Source organism: Notolepis coatsorum (genome assembly GCF_963971535.1).
Source record: "Notolepis coatsorum genome assembly, chromosome: 6".
Taxonomy (NCBI): domain Eukaryota; kingdom Metazoa; phylum Chordata; class Actinopteri; order Aulopiformes; family Paralepididae; genus Notolepis; species Notolepis coatsorum.
This window is the reverse complement of record NC_140170.1, coordinates 104,281,203-104,299,459: the sequence shown is the minus strand read 5'-3', so window position 1 is coordinate 104,299,459 and position 18,257 is coordinate 104,281,203. Positions and strand designations below refer to the sequence as shown.

At 44.8% G+C, this 18,257-nt stretch overlaps 1 protein-coding gene across 1 annotated transcript in view; it reads right to left on the bottom strand.

Annotated features, from left to right (window-relative positions):
- lrrc38b (leucine rich repeat containing 38b) overlaps positions 1 to 17,786 on the bottom strand; it is a gene marked incomplete at its 5' end in the record, with an annotated part of 60,228 nt that extends 42,442 nt beyond the window's left edge. Inside the window, one exon of the mRNA XM_084316653.1 lies at positions 17,159 to 17,786. Coding sequence (XP_084172779.1) covers positions 17,159 to 17,786 — 628 coding nt within the window. The remainder of the gene's footprint in view (positions 1 to 17,158) is intronic.
- Positions 17,787 to 18,257: the final 471 nt, after the last annotated feature.

Sequence of the window (18,257 nt, the reverse complement as noted above, 5' to 3'; positions counted from 1 at the left end):
AACCACCCCGCCTAGGAGGTGAAGTTAACTGACCAGTAGACACATGTTTTGGGAAACGGCCCCCCTGAAAAGGACGCCTATCCCTGGATTCAACACGGTATTCCTCCACAAAAACGGACTTGTGTGTCAACACAAACTCATCAGCGAAGACAGCGGCGTCGCCTATCTTCAATACCTTACGCTCATTTAGATGCGTGGAAACGGTATCAGGAACACATCTTTTAAATTCCTCTAGGAGAATCAACTGCCTAAGCTGCTCCCTTGACTCTGCTTTCTGAGAGGTGCACCACCTGTCAAACAGGTTCTCCTTCTCTTTTCCAAATTCAACATACGACTGTCCCTCCGACCTGCGATAGCCTCTAAAACGCTGACGATAGGCCTCGGGGACCAACTCATAAGCCCTCAATATGGAAGCTTTAACAAGCTCATAGTCAGCACTTTGTTCAAGGGACAGAGCAGTATAGGCTTCTTGCACCCTACCAACAAGAACACACTGCAGCAGCAGTGTCCAGGCTGTATCAGGCCACTTCAATGTGGTTGCCACCCGTTCAAAAAGGGGAAAATACCTTTCCACATCCTTCTCAAAAAAAGGAGGCACCATCCTAATATTCTTGCCTACATCAAAACCGGAATGCGACTCTGACTGCAGAGCCCCCGCCTGTAAGGCAGCATGCTTAAATTCAAGCTCCTTCTGCGCACGCTCGTGCTCCAGCAACATGTGTTTCTCCTTAAGCTCACGCTCCTCTTTCCTCTCCTCTCTCTCCTTAAGCTCACGCTCATGCTCACGCTCCTCTCTCCTCTCCTTAAGCTCACGCTCCTCTTTCCTCTCTCTCTCCTTAAGCTCATGCTCCTCTCTCCTCTCCTCACGCTCTTGTAGCAGCTGTCTTTCCTTAAACTCCAACTCTCTAAGCCTCCACTCCCCCTCCGCACCAGATAGTAGCGGAGACGCGTCAGACAAAGTAGGCCCCTCCACCCTCGCCGCAAGCACCTGCTCCCTAACGAGCAAAGCCCTCAAAGCACCCAAGGCACTCGGTTTCAAACGCTTCTCACCGGCAGTAAGCTCCACCTTGTAGTGCACAGCAAGCTCCAGAAGCTGTTCCTTGGAAAACCTTTCCAACAACTCATCAGAAGGGTGATCAACAAAATCCTTTATGGAAGCCATCTTTACTGCACCAGCGCCACAACCTGCTCACTTTAGAGTCACCAAAAACACCCTAGCATATACACAGTTTACCTGAGAACCACTGAAGAACCACGAAGAACCACTGAAGAACCACTAAAGAGCCACTAAAGAACCACTGAAGAACCACCAAAGAACCACTGAAGAACCACGAAGAACCACTGAAGAACCACTAAAGAGCCACTGAAGAAACACTACAGAACCACTGAAGAACCACTGAAGAACCATAAAGAATGCTAATGCCAATACCAATAACCATAAGGAGACGCAGTGGAAATGTGTGCTCTACTGAGCGCACCTTTCTAGTTTGCAAAAAAATAAATAAAAAAAACAACCACCCTGAAATAAATAGATGTGTCATACGCGCAGGAGGTCAGGTGCTAACAGGTAGGCTATCCAAACACTCAAAACAAACAAAATAAATACAACAAACAAATTCAAACAGGTGCTCCTTATAACCTGATATGACTACTTACGCTTCTACATCTAAACTGCAGTCAAAACGGCCCACCACATGTCTACCCTAAGAAACACTAAATCAGGCCCTACCACACTACCTGTGTTTTCTGGCCCCCTATCCTACCTACCCTTAAGCTAATGCCCTGTAGACCTAACCCTCTTCAACCACACCTGCTACCAGCCAAAGATCATATTGACCATCCACCCGTCAAGTAGATGGTGCTAATCACTTCTCTGACTGCCCCAGGAGTATGTGGTGCACAGGAAGCTAACAAACAACCCACTAAACTATATATTTTAACAGCAATAAGTAGTCACATCAAATTACAAACAAATAAGGGCATACTCACCTGTTTGATGATCGGCTCAAGCCCCCACGTTACACAACATGTAACAAACACCACCCACACTATAGCACCACGACACACCAAACAAATTCCCGTGTTTAACTCAAAATACTACTCTAACAATGAATTACTGGTACAAACTAAACAAAGAATGAGAGAACGTGACAACTCTCTGTTAACACACACTCCCCTAGCCACAGACAGAGTGCATGTGTGTCTCAGAGACTGGTTTTAATCTGCCAGCAGGTAACCAATCAGCAGCAATTAGCTAATTAGAAGCCCTCATCTGCATGCCCAGTGACACAGGAGTGATCAAGCTCATGGTACATAACAGTCTTGACAGGTGTTTGGAGTTCTATGACTTCTGGATATGATCTATAGGTGTTTGCTAGATGGACCATACTTGTAGATGTTTCCATTCAAATCCTCCAGCCGAGATCTTCTGTAGTTTCTGGGAAAGCTTGACGCTTGGTGCTGCTACTACTGTTAGCATGGTTAGAGTGTTCTGTGACACAGACACAGCTATACACTGCCTATCAGCATTGAAATATCATCCTGCTTCCTTTAGTCTGCTGTGATAATAACATTTAGTAAAGAAATACTAGACACTCCAGCTGTAACGTGGAGTCAAACTGCACCAGCTGATATCACTGACTTGTTTGGGTTAGCTGGTGGTAAATCCGGTACATTTTAAATGTATTATTATTATTATTATTATTATTATTATTATTATTATTATTATTATTATTATTATTATTATTATTATTATTATCAAACAGTTCAAATTACCAATGGGGGTAGGGCTATGATACTCCTTAAGTGGTACAATCCTAAATTAGCATATAAGCCTATATTTGTGTTTGTTGTCTAACAATTATAATAATATAACTATAGTTTGTTGTTGTTTTGCTTACAATAAAATATGCATTATTTACTAGTCTATACCACTACTACTGATAATAATAATCATAACCATCATCATTGATTGATTGATTGATTGATTGATTGATTGATTGAAAACTTTATTAACAGATTGCAGAATGGGTACAATACAGTACAGCTCAATACACACAATTGTTAAGGGGATGCAGACCAGAGAAAGACTTTTGTCTTGTTTACATCAGGGTCCCCCATTTTCAATTTATAATGACATTTATGACATATACACAACATACAGATATACAGATATATATCATGATGTAGTGGGCACTTACATGGACTGGACATAATCCACCTACACTGTCACTTTAAGGACACGTGGCATTGTGGGTAGCTAGAGCGGCCATATGAACTCTTTGCTTGGTTTGTTGTGGAATGCACGCTATGCTAATAAATGACGTACACTGATGTGTGGTCAAAGAAACTTTACTCTCTCTGGTCGTGATTTCCCATCTCCTACATTGGTGAACCTGACGTTCTTGGACGCTTTCAAGAACGATTGAACAATGGAACAGGCAGTCGCGCTGAAATTTATGGAAGCAGCAGTCACGCTGAAATTGCCAGAGTTCTGGGAAACGCAAGCTACTGCATGGTTTGTGCAGGCAGAGGCGCAGTTTGCAATAAAGAAAATAACAGAGGATGATACCAAGTACTATCACGTTGTCGCTGTGCTGGGAACTAACACGGCAGCCAGAGTGGTGAGTCTACTCACAAACCCTCCAGCGCACGACAAATATGGCACGCTGAAGGCACACTTGTTGAAGTGTTTTGAACTATCTGAGGTGGAACGAGCTAACCGGCTGTTTTCATTACAAGGTCTGGGCGACAGTAAACCGTCCGAGCTTATGGATAGGATGCTGGCGTTGATGGGAGAGCATGAGCCCAACCACTTTCTCTTCAGACAGCTGTTCTTACGCCAGTTACCGGCTCAGGTAAGGGCTGCTTTGACCAACACAACAATAAATGACTGCCGTATGTTAGCCGCGGAGGCGGATACGTTCTTTTTAGCCAGCCAACAACAACACTGTGCGGCCGTGTTCTACCATGACCAACCCTCTTCCTCTCACCATGGGGATTATACCGTTGCTGCTGCGGTGGCAGCCCCTCGCCAGCGAGGGAGAAATAATGGCTGGTGTTTCTTTCACACAAGGTATGGAGCCAGGGCTAACCAATGCCGTCCCCCATGTACTTACAAGGGGCCGGGAAACGCCCGGGCCGGCGCTCAACAGTGGCCATGAGCATTGGTGGGGCCGGCAGGCTACTGTTTATTCGGGACACCATCTCAGGCAGGCATTTCATGTGCGACACAGGGGCACAGAGAAGCGTGCTGCCTGCGTCAAGGGTGGACACCCTGGCCGACGGACATGGGCTCGCTATGGAAGCTGCCAATGGTACTACAATCCGCACGTGGCGGTTTAGCTGGGACTTCATCACTGCTGATGTGTCTGTGCCCCTGCTGGGTGCTGATTTTCTGTGTTCTTATGGATTGTTGGTGGATGTCAGGAACAATCGCTTGATCGATGCCACCACCTTTTGTTCATTTGAATGTACTGTCGGGGCTGCGCCTCCTGTGGGTTTGTCTAACATGTTGTCTGTTACAGATGAGTTTCACCAGCTACTAGCTGAGTTCCCTGTCCTTACCCAGCCCACTTTCTCGTCCTCCACCAGCAAGCACGGTGTGAAGCATCACATTGCTACGGCAGGTGCGCCAGTCTACTCCCGGGCTCGACGCCTAGATCCTGGCCGTTGCCAAGGCAGAGTTTTCCAACATGGAGAACCTGGGTATTATCCGTCGTTCTGACAGCCCATGGGCCTCACCCCTTCACATTGTCCCCAAGGCTGCCGGCGGGTGGCGCCCGTGTGGCGATTACCGCCGCCTTAACGAGGTAACTACACCGGACCAATACCCGGTTCCACATATTCAGGATTTTTCCACCCACCTGGCCCGGAAACTCAGCGGCAGTGATTACTCCCTTTGGTTTATTTGAGTTCTTGCGCATGCCATTTGGGCTTAAAAACGCAGCACAGACATTCCAGTGCTTGATGGACTCTGTGTTACGGGACCTGCCTTTTTTGTTTGTCTACTTAGATGACATCTTAGTCCCAGTACCTCCAGGGCAGAGCACTTGTCCCATCTCAGGACCCTTTTCCACCGACTCAGTCAGCATGGGCTCATAGTTAACCCAGCTAAATGCCAGTTTGGGCTGTCTGGGATCGATTTCCTCTGGCACCACGTCACCAAAGATGGGGCAGTTCCCCTCTCATCTAAGGTTGACGCCATAGCAAGTTTTCCACTACCACCCACCATCAAGGCTCTGCAAGAGTTCCTTGGCATGGTAAATTTTTACCATCGGTTTGTCCCCCGGGCTGCTCAGCTAATGCAACCTCTGTACGAGGCTCTCAGGGGTAAAATCGCCAAACATGTGGTGGACTAGACGGACGAGAGACGCAAGGCGTTTGTCGATACTAAAACCGCCCTGGCCAATGCAACCAGGCTGGCACACCAGCTTCCCAACGCCCCTGTTGCCATCACCACTGATGCTTCAGACTATGCTGTTGGAGCGGTATACGAACAGTGGGTGAGTGGGGCTTGGCAGCGTTTTTTTAGCCGGCAGCTTCGACCTAATGAGTGCAAATATAGCACTTTTGATAGGGAGCTCCTCGCCCTCTATCTGGCCGTGCGTCATTTCCGTTCCCTGCTGGAGGCTCGTTCGTTCACAGCGTTTGTAGACAACAAGCCACTCACATTGCTATGGCCAAAGTGACTGAGCCATGGTCTGCCCGTCAGCAGAGGCATCTGGCATATATCTCGGAGTTTACTACGGATATTCAGCACGTCGCAGGCAGGGACAATCTAGTGGCAGACTGTCTCTCTCTGGCATTAGTCGGGGCCGTCCATGTTGGTTTAGACTATGCACGAATGGCATCAGACCAGGTTTCTGACCTGGACGTTCAGGCCTACAGGACGGCCATCACAGCACTCAGGCTGGAGGATGTGGCATTTAATGAGGCTAACGGCACACTCCTGTGCGACGTTTCCACGGGACGGCCGTGACCGGTTGTGCCCAGCAGTTGGAGATACTGCTCATATCACAGCCATAACTACAAAAATGGCCAAGAGTATTGGTATTCTTAGAAAAACACGTCACTTGCTGAGCACCGAGGTTGCCACAATGTTATATTACTCTATGGTTTACCCATATATCAATTACTGCAATTTAGTTTGGGGTAGTACTCATCAGACTAAACTTGAGCCCATATACTGTCTGCAGAAACGAGCTCTAAAAATAATCAGCTGTGTTCAACGAAGTCATTCTTCTCAGCCTCTATTCCATAAGTTAGGTATACTCAGTGTTTATCAAGTGAATCATCTTCAGACTGGTTTATTTGTGCATAGTTCTTTAAACAGAGCCCTTCCCCCTTTTTTTTTGCCCACAATCACCAAATTCATAATTACCCCACACGTAGTTCCTGTTTGCTTAGACCACCCCTTTCCTGCACTTCCCAATCTCAGTTTTGTTTGCTCTACCGAGGGTCAAAGTTGTGGAACTCTTTGCCTCCACATATTTTGGAATTTTCTTTTCTGAAATTCAAAAGAGCACTGAAATTTTATATTTTATCTTGATATAATACCAGTGTAATTTAGCTTTCTGGTGAATGCCACATGCAAGCCCCTTTTAGGCAATTCTCCTACACATCCCTTGTGGATTATATTGTATTATATATGTAATTGTTTTTATATGTGTAAATAAAGGTGTAGTTTTTTCCTCTTTTTTCCTCTTTATTATGAGGCTCAAAAAAAGAGTTTGACTTTACGCCTAATGGCGGACTTATTTACCCAAGGGTTTCTTGTTTACTTTTTATTGTTTATATTTAAAATGAAAAAGGCATTAGAGTGTATCTATCTAGCCATACATACTAGATGTTATTTTTGTTTTTTGTTTCTAGTATAACAACAATTTTAATTTTATATCTACATTTATTATTTGTATATTGTGGTAATTTCGACTTAAGTTTTTTCCTCTTTTTTTCCTCTTTATTATGAGGCTCAAAAAAAGAGTTTGACTTTACGCCAAAGGGCGGACTTATTTACCCAAGGGTTTCTTGTTTAATTTGTATTGTTTATATTTAAAATGAATAAGGCATTAGAGTGTACCTATCTAGCCATACATACTAGATGTTATTTTTGTTTTTTGTTTCTAGTATAACAACAATTTTATGTTTATATATTTTATATCTACATTTATTATTTGTATATTGTGGTAATTTCGACTTAAGAATGGACTCTTGGCATCAAAGTACTTCCTGGGTCTAATTCGACCTTATAGCAACTCTCAACACACCTGTGGATGATGTCACTTCCTGCTTTGCTTGGTATATAAACAATATTGTCGGTGAGAACATTTGCTAGCCATCAACACTGAGGAAGGAACATAATTGTTCCGAAACATGTTTGTTTCAGGCTGCCATTAAATAACCAAAATCTGTGAGTGCTGGTCCAAGCGTATTGCTTTCTTATTCTATTATACTCCACGGGATTTCAGCACCCAGTGTTATATTTTGTGAGCGCAGTCTATCTTGACTTATGTGTAAATAAACAAACAAACAAAGTCAACATATAGCAAGAGAGAGAGCGAGAGAGAGCTCCCGTTCTACAGTCAATATACAGTGTACAGAGAGAGAGAGAGAGAGAGAGAGAGAGAGAGACACATTGGAAATAAATTGAAATGCTATTTGGCCCTAAACAGAGAGTACACAGTGGCAGAATACCTGAGCACTGTGACTGAAGATCCTTGACTAGGTACAGACTCAGCGAGCACAGCCTAGCCATCGAGAAAGGCCGCCATAGGCAGACTGTGTGTGTTAGAAAGAGAGAGAGAGAGAGCATGTGTGTTTGTCGTGTGTGTGTGTGTGTTAGAGAGAGAGCATGTATGAGAGATCCAAAAGGACAAATATCAACACTTAAATCCAAAGAGAGAGAGAGAGAGAGAGACACATTGGAAAGAAATTGAAATGCTATTTGGCCCTAAACAGAGAGTACACAGTGGCAGAATACCTGAGCACTGTGACTGAAGATCCTTGACTAGGTACAGACTCAGCGAGCACAGCCTAGCCATCGAGAAAGGCCGCCATAGGCAGACTGTGTGTGTTAGAAAGAGAGAGAGAGAGAGCATGTGTGTTTGTCGTGTATGTGTGTGTTAGAGAGAGAGCATGTATGAGAGATCCAAAAGGACAAAGATCAACACTTAAATCCAAAGAGAAGAGGGTCTATACCAGAGAAAACAAAGCAGCAAGGAGCCAATGGCCGACATCAGCTAAATAGGCTAGCCAGGTACTGTGACACCAGGCCACACAGCTTTGGCCAACGGCCCAACGCTACCCAAGCTACACAAACGACCAAGACATTCACACACAGCACATGTCGTATCTCCAAATGTTGTGAAGTAACATATGTTTTGCCTGGAAAAAAACATCGTTATTAACAAAACATTCGGGAGGGGAAGGAAGGAAGAGTGGGGTAATGTCATTACATTTTCATTCATCTTACCTGCACCAAGGAATGCAGGGCGAAAGGCCGCAACACAGGTCTCCACGTTGACGAAAGGCCTCTCGCTGGCGGGACAAAAAGAAGCTATGCTATGGCTGGAGCCTTGTCATGGTGCAGGCCCGACTACATCTTCTGTCAAAGATGATGTCGTAGTCAGAGTGCCAGAACCCCCTGCTATTCTCACGGCTAATGTCAATGGTCGTAGCACAAGCTAACAGCTAACTCTAGGCTAACTGATAGCATCAAACTAACGTGCACAGCTGGCAGCTAACGTCGTAGCTAAACAGCTAACTGGCTAACAGTTAGCTCAACCCGGCTATCGCTAACCATTAGCTAACGCAGAAGCAAGCTATGCGGCTACCACTGAAACTGTACAACATGAGAAAAGCAATACAGGTGCTGACACCAGGCCACACACCGTTAGCTACTAGTACTACAACAGCTAGTCGACCAGTTTGGCTCCAGAGAGAGAGAGAGATCCACGGCGGGAATAGAATAGGTTGCATGAACTCACCATAACGCAGTATCAATGGTAAAGTTGGAAGGAGACTTTCTTGGCCCACGGTGTAATTTCTTCTGATCCATGCTGCTTTTGAAAAGACATCCACTCGCTCCTCTGAATAGCGCTGAATTAGATCCCTGTACCTCGTGGGTCCGAGAAGAGCCCGGAAACACTATCCTAAAATCTGTAGAGCAGCAGAGCCGCAGAAACCGGAACACTGCAGTCTGCAGAGCCGCAGAGGCAGGAACAAGTCAGACACATTCTACAAACGTGTCTAATGTGAAATATATAAGCATATAAGCAAAACTAGATTTTAGGTCTGTGATGAAAAAGGGCCTCGCGGGAATGTGGACCTGGTGGGTCCATTACCCCCATCGCATGGTTTCACATACCTCCTCACGATGGTGGACAGAACCACTCGGTGGCCAGAGGCCGTTCCGCTGTTATCCACAAAGTCCACTGATGTGGCTCGGGTGTTTATATATACGTGGGTGGTCCGGTTCGGTGCTCCGTCTGACCTTTCATCGGACCGCGGACCTCAGTTCACCTCAGAGCTTTGGTCTGAGATTGCCAGAAACGTGGGCGTGAGACTGCACCGCACTACAGCTTATCACCCACAGGCTAGCGGTTTGTGTGAGCGGTTTCACCGGTCCATGAAGGCCGCTCTCCGAGCTACCCTTAGCGATGGTAGTTGGGTCGACAGGCTCCCAAGTCTCAGGACCGCCCCCAAGGAGGATCTCCAGTCATCGTCGGCTGAGCTGGTCTATGGCCAACCGCTGCGTGTCCCCGGGGAGTTTGTACCTGACACCACAGACCCCTGGTCTGCGACCCAACAGCGGGTTTCACTCTTGGAGAACGCTAGGGCATTTGTGCTGGTCCCCACCTCGCAGCATGGTTTGCCACGGACTCGTGTTCCACCCGGCCTCCAGGCCACGGAATATGTGTTCATACGGCACGATGCCCACCGCAGGTCCTTTCAACCCCCCTACGATGGCCCATTTCGGGTCCTACAGCCGGGAAGTAAGCTCATATGCCGGCTCCAGTTGTTCGGAGCCGTTATGGTCTGGTGGTCCATTTACCGACCCGTTTTTTGAGTTAGTAGGGTGAATTCTGGGGTTTGGACATTTACGGTGTCCAGTTTCGAATTGCAGCCTCCTGTAGGTGCTCTTTGAGAGCAGTTTTGAAGGTGGGTAGGGATTAAAAAAAAATGTATGGCTGTGGGTAGGGCGTTCCACATTGTTGTGGCATAATTGTGAAACGTGTTTAGTCCCTTGTTTGTGTTGAACATGATTTGTGGAACTCCCTCTGGTGTTGTGGTCATGGTATTCACTGACCTTTGGGAAGTATTTTGACATGTATATGGGTACCTTAGTGGTGTAGTGTATCTTGTAGACCAGGCCCATTGCAAGTTGCTGTCGTCTACTCTAAGCCATCCTAGGTTTTCAAAATGGGCAGGGGTGAGGTGGGTTTTAGGAGTAAGGTCAAGCAGTAGTCTGACCAGTTTGTTTTGTGATGTTTGTAATCTTGTTTTTGGTACCATGAGGTGCAAGCATAGTTGTAGTACCCTTGAATGAGTGCTCCTGCCAGAGTCTTCAGGGTATTCTTGTTTACCAGAGAGGAGATCCGGTACAAGAATCTAGTTCGTTGGTTGACTTTTTTTATTACATTGGATGCCATTTGGTCACAGGATCATCACCACCAGGGGCGTTTTTAGGGTTAGAAAACATTGGGGGCTTCAGCCCCCCTTTTTTTTTTTTTTTTTTTTTAAGCACAGAAATACGCAATTTTAGATTAATTAGAGATGAATACTGAATAACTAGAATCATTAGAGGTTCTCAAAGTGAGGTCCAGGTCCATGAGAGGGATATGGGCAGTCCCTAGAAAATTCAAAGTTAACAGGACCAAATCATCAGTTTCTTATTTATTTATTTATTTAGCCAGATAAAACATTGATCTGGTCCAAGAAGCCCCAACAGGAGTACAAATATACATATATACACATATATATACATATAATATATATACATTTACTGTACATACATACACATATACACCAATAACAAAATAAAAACACAGTTAATTGTAGATACACAATCAGGTTTAAGCACTATAAAAATGCAGCAGGTGAGTTCACCTGTCTTCAACCAAAATGGAAGGAGAGTGAAGTACTGTACACAGAGAACGTGAAAATATACAATACATTCACCAAACACTACACAAGACAACCAATGATGCAGACTGATGAAAATATACATTTTCTCCCATTTTCCCAAATCAGTCAACATGGAGAATCACAACAAAAAATTATCTTGCCAGATCCAGCTAGGCAAAGAGATAATGTCTAGTATTTTCTGTTTACATTTTTTCAAAAAAAAATTGTGTTACTGTAATTTTAACCTGTACTGGATACAGTATTTTATGTTTGTCTGATATTTGCTGAGCTTACAGTGTTATGCACATAGTAGCATGAAAACTGGGACATGTATTGTTGTGATTCTCCATGTTGAAATGTTGACTGATTTGGTTATATGGAGAGAAAATGTTATTTTTTTCATCAGTCTGCATCATTGATTTGGGTATATGTAGATAAATAAATTATATTTTCATCAGTCTACAGCATTGGTCTTGTGTAGTGTTTGGTGAATTTATTGTATATTTGCACATTATCTGCGTACTTCACTTACAGTACTCTAATCACTGAGAAGTAGAATTGCTAAATGTGTTTTAGGTTAAGCACAGCAGTGTGTGTAACTGGTTCAAACAGAATTAAGTCATTATGTAACGTGTGTTTCATATGGTAACAAAATTAGTGTATGGTTTTGACAAGTGTTTAATTTAGCAAAGGATCTGAGGTGTTCTGATAATTGTGTGTGTGGTTGTGCTAATTGTGTGTTTTGAAACACCGGGCCCCGTTTTCAAAATCATGCTTAGGCAATCGAAAAAAACCGATTGTGTGTTTCATTATATACATATGTTTCAGTCTTCTCATTAAAAAAAGATTCGATTTTTGGGTCTTTTCCTGCCTTTGGTCCGCTTTGCATTCACATCTCAAATGAACCGCAGCAGGGTTCACTTGCAAGAGTGAATGAGCTTTCACACCACCCCAAACCAACCGGACTATCCGAGGTTCGATTAAAGCTTATTATAGGACACTGGACATGGGTATGGATGGCTCCAGGTGCTGCTGCGTTAAAGTGCACATCTTCAATATCTGTACTATTTAAAAGCACAGTGCAGGACACACTCAAAGGTTATCGCACATCAGAGATGGCAGTGGACATGTATGACAGGACAAAGGCCATATGTAATGGCCTTTGGATTGAGGAACATACTACCAGCCAAAGGAGGAAGCAGAAAAGGATGGACGAGTATGTAGTTGAGTCATCTTGTGGCACAAGCTCAGACCTCAGCTCAGGAGATCAGCTGAGACAGAGACTGTTCTATCCAGTCGTCGACAGAATGCTGCAAGAGCTTGAGAGCAGGTTCTCATGAGTTGGATAACAATTTATGAGAGGCATACAGGCATGTTATCCAGCCTCAGACCAGTTTCTCTCAGTGGAATTGCTGCAATCCCTCGCCACACATTACAATATCCAACTATTGCCAGAGGAGATCACAGTTGCAAAGTGTTTCCTGGTCAGGACAGGCAGAGATGCAGTCCCTACTATCCAAAGTGTCTTTTCCCTCCTGGATGATAATAATAATAATAATGCATTTGATTTATAAGGCGCCTTTCAGGACACTAAAAAAAAAGTCCACAAATCGGTGAATGAAAGAATTATAGGATCAAATGAAAACTACTTACTAAAAAATTTTAAAAGTACTAAAAACCAACAAAAAATAGCAAACACTAACAAACATTCAGCACAGACAATGGGGATGCTGACAAAAAAAAAAAAAAAAAAGTAAAAAAAAAAATGTAAACAATTTTTTTTTTTTTTTTTTTTTTTTTAGATCCGGGTCTAGGAGAAAAACATCCGGGGCTAAAGCCCCGGAAGCCCAGGGCTAACGACGCCACTGATCACCACCATCATCATCATCATAGCATGTGCATAAAATATATCAGCCACATAACAAACACCAGTGTGTTTAACCACTTGTGAATTGCAATATTTGACTTATTACTTAGATTTCACTGACTGGAGTGAAGTTAGTGAACGGAATTCATTCAACCTTTATTTTGAAAGGCACGGAGGTTTCCTTAATTTTCAGCGATGACAAGATTACATAATACATAAAAGTGCGGTGCTTCCGTTGAGTCCTCTAACAGGAGATCGCTAACCCGAATCTTTGAACGAGTCTGAGTCTGCGGTGCTTCTGGTGAATCCCTAACAGGAGATCGCTAACCCGAATCTTTAAACAAATCGGAGTCTGCGGTGCTTCCGGTGAGTCCGACCGTAACCGAGTCATTGAGCGCATCTGAGTCCGTTTCAGGATCAGATGAAATATGAACTAAATTAAGATAGAAGCACAATAGAATAGAATATAATTATGAAATAAAAATAGGCCAGGGCTGTACAACTGTAAAATAAAAAGGTGGAATCAAATTAAATGAGATATAAACTAAATTAAATAGAAGCACAATAGAATATAGTTATAAGTAAACATTTAAATAGGCCAGGGCTGTAAAACTGTGCAAGATGTGGTCAAGTATACACTAATTAAAATTAAAATAACAATTGTGGGATGAGATATATAGCAGGGCTGTGTGTGTGTGCAATTGGGCATTCTGTGTGTACTTAGCAGGCAGCACTACAGCAGCCAGCCAGTCAGAGATGGACAGAGGACTCATCGGATCTGGGTTAATGGAGACCTCGGACTCGTGATTCCTGATGCAGTACAAAGATTTGGATCTTTAACCCGGATGAGTCAGGAACCGCCCAGCACTATTAGCTACATTACATTAGCCTATAGACTTGTGGCTCTCAAAATCTTGTGTTAGGGGCAACACAGTGATTTGCTAGCAGGCCTTTTAGATTTGTTGTTCACAAAATTGCAATCATTTTCAAATATATAGGCTATTTGAGTGTAATTATTGGAAACGTTTAAATGGTGTTAAGATTTTGTAACAGGAGACTGAACATATTCAAGAACCACTTTACCCGAGTGAAATATCATTGAGCTTTTCTAATGGTTAAATATGGACAGAGCGTGCACACTCTAATACACATACGCACACGCGCGCAAGCACACACACACACACACACACACACACACACACACACACACACACACACACACACACACACACACACACACACACACACACACACACACACACACACACACACACACACACACACACACACACACACACACACACACACACACACACACACACACACACACACACACACACACACACACACACACACACACACACACACACACACACACACACACACACACACAAACATTTCAGTCCTAATTGCAGAAAAATGGTTCCTGGTTGTAAATATAGTCTACTGTACTCTTTGATCATTTTAACGGAAAAGACAGAGTTGTGCTTTGAGGTTTTTGAAGCGATGGAAGTAATAATTTCTTTGTCTTCTCTGACCCTCAGAAAAGTGGTTTGTTGTGTAGGAGGGCAGTCAAATAGTTCCTTGGCAGAGAAACACTACGTCCAGATTTACGGCGTTATTAGCATCGCCAAGTGCATCCCAGGCACCTCTTTTTATTGATGAACACAGCGGCACAACTGTATAAATGTATTCTCCAGACATGAGTATATAGTATACAGTATAATAACTCTCATAAATAATAATACAAATAAAAATCATCAGTGTGTGTGTGTGTGTGTGTGTGTGTGTGTGTGTGTGTGTGTGTGTGTGTGTGTGTGTGTGTGTGTGTGTGTGTGTACACGCATATGCATGCTGCGAGTGGATGCACACATTTGTGCGTGTGCGTGTAGTTTTGCACACACATGCATGTTCCCCTCAGTCAGCAGGTGGTTAACTCCAACCTCGTAGTGTCTCCAGGGCCATAAAGCAAACACTCACTGATGGGAATGTAAGCACTTTATAAGAGGTGAGATGCACATATACTAACTCAATTTGAGAGTGCGTACCCCAGTTGGCAGCGACGCTGAGGGCTTGGCTCGGCCCCCGTGTCCCTTGTTTACGGTGGACGTCTCCTTGGCCCAATGCAGATGATTCATTACATCCTGCAGCAGTCAACACTAAGGACTTGGTAATCAATGCATTCGCAGCTTCTTACTCTTGGGTGGGAACAAGGTATTTCCACCAACTTTTTTATCCACTTTTTCCACCTCTATCAACTTTTCTCAGCCCCAAACTTTTCCCCAGAGTGAACGTGGAGTTTGCCGGAGAGGGGAATGAGGGCAGTATCAATATCAGGGCAGCATGGCCTGGATGTGTGAGAGCTCGCTTTTGTTAGTTGTCAGCGGTTTTGCATCATACACCCGGCCTTAGTCCTTAGGGAGAGTGTGATAAAGCTATCGCAAGCAAAAGGACGACTATGTGGGACTGTAATTTGGTCTTTCATTTTGGCTAGTGGAGTAGTGTTCAAATATAGATCATGCAAAACTCTCAGGAAACAGAGGAGGTCATTACACATTGAATTCTGTATTAAAAATAAAAGAACGAGACATGGATTATCATGTCTCTATCCAGAGATTGTAATATTTAACTTAAATCTGATCATACGGTTTGAATGGATTGGTTCTTTATCTTCAAGAGGGAATCATATTATACAGGAGCACATAGTACCCATGTAGTCTATGATGCTTTTCTCTGTCTGTGTCTTTAACAAACAGTGTTGGTGTCCTGTGTGTTTATGCAGAACGACCTTGGCACAGACACAGTGAAAGATACTGGATCTGTTCCTAAACCAAGATAACAGCAGTACTACTACATGTACATGTATTCGTGAATTGAGTGTTTTCTTTTCTTTCTTTTTTTTTTATAAAATTTAGCAAATTATGTGCACAGACATATTCATATTGATTCTCAGATTAAAGGCAAACTCGAGTAATCTGTTTAATCTATCCCCTCATCGGAACGTGACAGCATGTGGTGCAACGGCCCCACGTTGTCTGGATCATCAATTCTATCAATTTTTGTTGCCTTGGCTGTCGCACGTTATCTCACTCTGATTGGATAACCTCTGTGATGTCCTCTGCATTGTGAAGGACGGTGATATCCATTCTCTCTGTAGTATGTGAGAGGCCAACCTTTTCCTCTCATCCCACTGAATAAAACATAGTGGTAAGAATTATGTGTCACATAAGTGAAAATCTCGGATTCAGATTACAAGGTTTCATGCGGTTAGGGTGCTACTGATTAACATACTGTCATGCCGGGGTCTACAGCTGGGGTGGAAGAGAGAATAATGGCTTTTTGTTTCTCACTGAGCCTAAATCTAGCGGCGACATAACAATAACCACTGGGTTAGGGTTTTTGTTGTTGTGAAACTAATCATCTCCATTTAAGTAGATTTTACCCTCTGTGCAGAACTCCTGTGGGATCAGATCCCCTTTGTCTTGTGTTTTTCCCCAAATTTGCACACGCGCGCACACACACACACACACACACACACACACACACACACACACTGTTCAGCCCTGTTACCTAACTAACCCGTCAGGGCTGGATCACAGTGTTAGATCTGGCTTGGGTCAAGGCAAGAAGAGGGGAGTGGCTGGCAACGTGTTTGTCATGTAAACAAAGCTCCTATTTGATTGATCTACTGTAAGGATAATAGACAGACCGGCTCTGTGAGGAAAACAGACAGCTACCTGGTCTGCCTGCATGGAGATATGTGCAGCTAATATGGAAACAGAGACAATGTGAGCTAAAACAACACGTAACATGACATGAGTTGATGTTTTTTTCTTCCTCATTGGATGAGGCGGCACTGTTTTGAGATGTGGCTTTGTTTGCAGTCGAATATGTGAGCACCCCCAAAAGGTTTCCCCTCTAAGCAAATCCCATTGTCTCTTATTACTCACAGTCCCCCACACTATGGGCTATATGGGGGTGGGTGAGGAAAGCACCAGAATTAGATCAGAGGAGGGGGTGGGGGTTCCCTCGGAGACATAAATAGAACAGAGCAATGGCATAGCAGAGGATTTGCAGATAATACCAGCTTTGTGGAGCATGGATTCTTTAGGGGGGGGGTCAAGTACGGTGAAAGTAAATGGTTCCCCTAACCAGTTTACTTACCATTGGGAAGCTTGTGACTGTTTTCCATCAGCCATTCAAACAGGCTGGCAAAGTTGCAGTTGCACACCCACGGGTTGCCCTCCAGCTTCACCACCCGCAGAGAGGGCAACTGGCTCAGCGCCCCCACCTTCAGGCCGGACAGAGCGTTACGCTCCAGCTCCAGTACTCTCAGGGAGGTGAGGCCAAGGAAAGCGTCCTCGTTGACCATGCTCAGGTAAGGGTTGTTGCCCAGGCGTAGTTTGATCAGACTGCGGGACTCCCCGAAGGTTCCTTTAGGGATCTCAGTCAGATTGTTGCTGCCCAGGTCCAGGAACACCAGCCTGGAAGAGGTGCTGAGAGTGCCTGGCTCTATGTGGGAGAGGGAGTTGTTCCGCAGGTCCAGGTACACCAGGTCACTGTACAGAACCAGAAAATCTGAGGGGATGCGGGGGATCCAGTTGTCAGACAGCAGGAGCCTGCGGACATCCAAGGGGATCTTGTTGGGTAGACGGGTCAGTCCGCGGCCGCTGCAGTCCACAGTGTGAGGGTCCGGGCACAGGCAGGTCGCTGGGCAGTTCTCCCCCAGAGTCCGTAAGACAGAGAACAGCAAGACAAGGAGAGGCTGGAGCCAGCAGACACATGGCAACATGGTCAAGAGGTGAAATGAAGTAAGGGGGGGGGGGGCAGAGGCTTTGGGGTAAGGGAGAATGAGATGTGGGGGGGTAGGGGGTAGAAAAGGGGGTAAGGGTCAGAGGGCAGGAGATTATAGGAGAGGGGAGGGGAAGGGGAGTGTGAAAGGGGAAGAAGGGGGATCAATCCTCTTGAAGGAGCATCCTGCCGCTCTCGAGATGGAAATCTGGAAGGGCTCGGGAGCTGAGCGGCGCGAGAGCAGCGACGAGCGCTGTTTTCCAAGAGATCATGTAGCAGGCAGCCAGGATAAAAGAGCAGACCGCTGGCTTTGAAGTAGCAAGGGGAGGGAGGCAGCAAGCAGTGGGGAGACGGAGCGCGCGAGAGACTGAGCTTAGTTGAAAAGGGGAGGGCAGCTTAACAGAGGTAAATAGAAACACGCCGACTGGGACCGCTCAGAAGCTGGGGGCATGGGCGAGCGAGGTACAGGAGG